Below are 2,159 nucleotides of genomic sequence, written 5' to 3'. Positions count from 1 at the left end.
AGAAATCAACACTTAAAAGCCATAATTTTAAGGAGCGATAAGAATTTTTGAATAAAGGAAAATGGGTAGTGGTGGTGGGTAGGTACCGCCAGCGAGTAGAGAGGGCTCTTAATTGTAGATTTTAAATATTTGAGAGACAACAATGCATAAATCGTATATATATATATATATATATATATATATATATAAATATTTTGGCATATCTACACAATTGTGCCCCAAAGATTTGCTTCTTCATAACCTTGAGAAAATTACATATTTCTTTTCCACAAATATACTTCAGATCATGTAGATTCTGATTAAATTGGAATTCATTGTCCACCACCACAACCACCATCACCACAACTTGACAACTGGTGCCAGTGTGTTTACATCCCAGTAAATTAGTGGCTTGGCAAAAGAGACTAATCGAATAAGTACCAGGCTTAAAAATAAAGGGTACTGGGGTCAATTCATCCAACTAAAATTCCTTAAGGTGGTGCCCCAGCATGGCCACAGTCTAATATCTGAAACAAGTAAAAGATAAAAAGAAAAAGAAAATGTAAACATTTAACTCCAGTATTGTGAATAATACACAGCAAACTTTAAAGTAGATGAAAATGTATCAATTTTTTAACCCTTTAGCATTCAGATTTATTTTGTCAAATGTAATGCTTCTTTATTCACATTGTTTTCAATTAATCATGCATTATCTCCTAACCTTGGTATTGTGATGATGTAACTTTTTATTTTTTGAGAATGACATTGTAAGGTAAGTTTGAGAGGCCAGATATGGCTGGTTTGGACATAAAGCAGGTAGAATATTTTAGCCAGATATGGTTGGTTTAAATGCTAAAGGGATAAACTAAAGAAGAAGTATTTATTAATTGTATGTTGCTTCAAAGTGGATAGTATATTGAACTACCAACTTATATGTTGTACATTCAAATTTGTTGCATGAGTTTCGTTATATTTCATGTTAGAACTATTAATTCTAGTTGCTTTAGTTCCTCTTGCTGTGGGAAATATGTCACAGATTTGGTTTGGGAATAATACAATAACTACAAACTTATTTAGGCAGTGGTTTATCTCTCATTGGCTTGACATCATAAGGAAACTAGAGTTAAGTCTTTACTCCTATAGATACTTGTGAATTATAAAAGGATGAATTTTAATGTCTTTCTTTCATTATTCTGTTATAGAACATGAAGCTCCACAAATATCCTGTCCAGGAGATCAGGAATATTTTCTGCAAACAGACAAAGTGTTGAAGAAGGATGACTTTTTAGTAAATGCTACAGATAATTCCAATTCAGTAAATTTGACTTTTGAACCAGAAGAATTACACCTTAAGTATAAGAAGTCTTCATATATTTACAGTATGAAAGTAACTGCCACAGATCCATCAAATAACACAGCAAGTTGTTACATCTTTATTAAAGTTACATGTAAGTTTCTAAATTATGATTTCTTTTTTTTCTTTTCAATGTGTGGAAAACTCTGGGGTTTTGTTGTGCAGTGAACTGACACCCCCACACAAGACTGGGCAAATCTTATAAATAGATGAGTCAGCAGATAGTTCAGCTCGAACTATGAGAGCAATAGCCTCGTTTATTGATTCTGCATAGGAGTATTGGATTGCTACTGTGCGAATGGTTATAATAAGGTAACCAACTCTTGTTACATTGCTTATTTGTTATACGGTTATATTCGGTACTGTGATCTATCGTCACACACACACATCAGATATTGTCACCGATGATATAACAGGTAGTGATGATGTAACAAGTTTATAGTCCTAAGATCTGAATATTGTTCTAAATACATAAATGGGAGGATATATAGTGCTAACAGTTGTGCTGCAAAGAACTTTCTGGGTATAGATTTGTCCTTGCTGTCCCTCTGTAAAACCAGCCAATTAAGGATCAAGCAATAAATCTTGTCTCTCTCTCCATCAAATATGGATAATCAAGACAATTTTTGTTCTGTTTCAAACTTAAGTATATGTGAGCAGGTCTTTAAAAAATTTTGTTTAGCTCTAGGTCAGACATGGTTGAGCACGCTTGTGATCAACCAGCATGCCTGGCCTATCCATCATGTCTTCTAGTAGGACGCAATCTTGTAAAGATTCCTTTATTGGCACATCTTTACATACACACACACACACACACACACACACA

General features: G+C 33.6%; 1 protein-coding gene across 3 annotated transcripts in view; it reads left to right on the top strand.

The window, feature by feature from the left end:
• LOC106881248 (uncharacterized) overlaps positions 1-2,159 on the top strand; it is a 276,422-nt gene that overhangs the window by 146,791 nt on the left and 127,472 nt on the right. For all 3 annotated transcript variants that reach the window (XR_008264114.1, XM_052967796.1, XM_052967797.1), the window contains exon 22: positions 1,182-1,427. Coding sequence is in view for 2 of the 3 variants with exons in the window: in XM_052967796.1 (XP_052823756.1) it covers positions 1,182-1,427 (246 nt within the window). In the remaining variant the exon portion in view is untranslated. The remainder of the gene's footprint in view (positions 1-1,181; positions 1,428-2,159) is intronic.

The sequence above is a fragment of the Octopus bimaculoides genome, chromosome 5 (genome assembly GCF_001194135.2).
Source record: "Octopus bimaculoides isolate UCB-OBI-ISO-001 chromosome 5, ASM119413v2, whole genome shotgun sequence".
NCBI lineage: Eukaryota > Metazoa > Mollusca > Cephalopoda > Octopoda > Octopodidae > Octopus > Octopus bimaculoides.
Note: the sequence above shows the minus strand (reverse complement) of the source record. Positions and strands in the feature narration are given on the sequence as shown.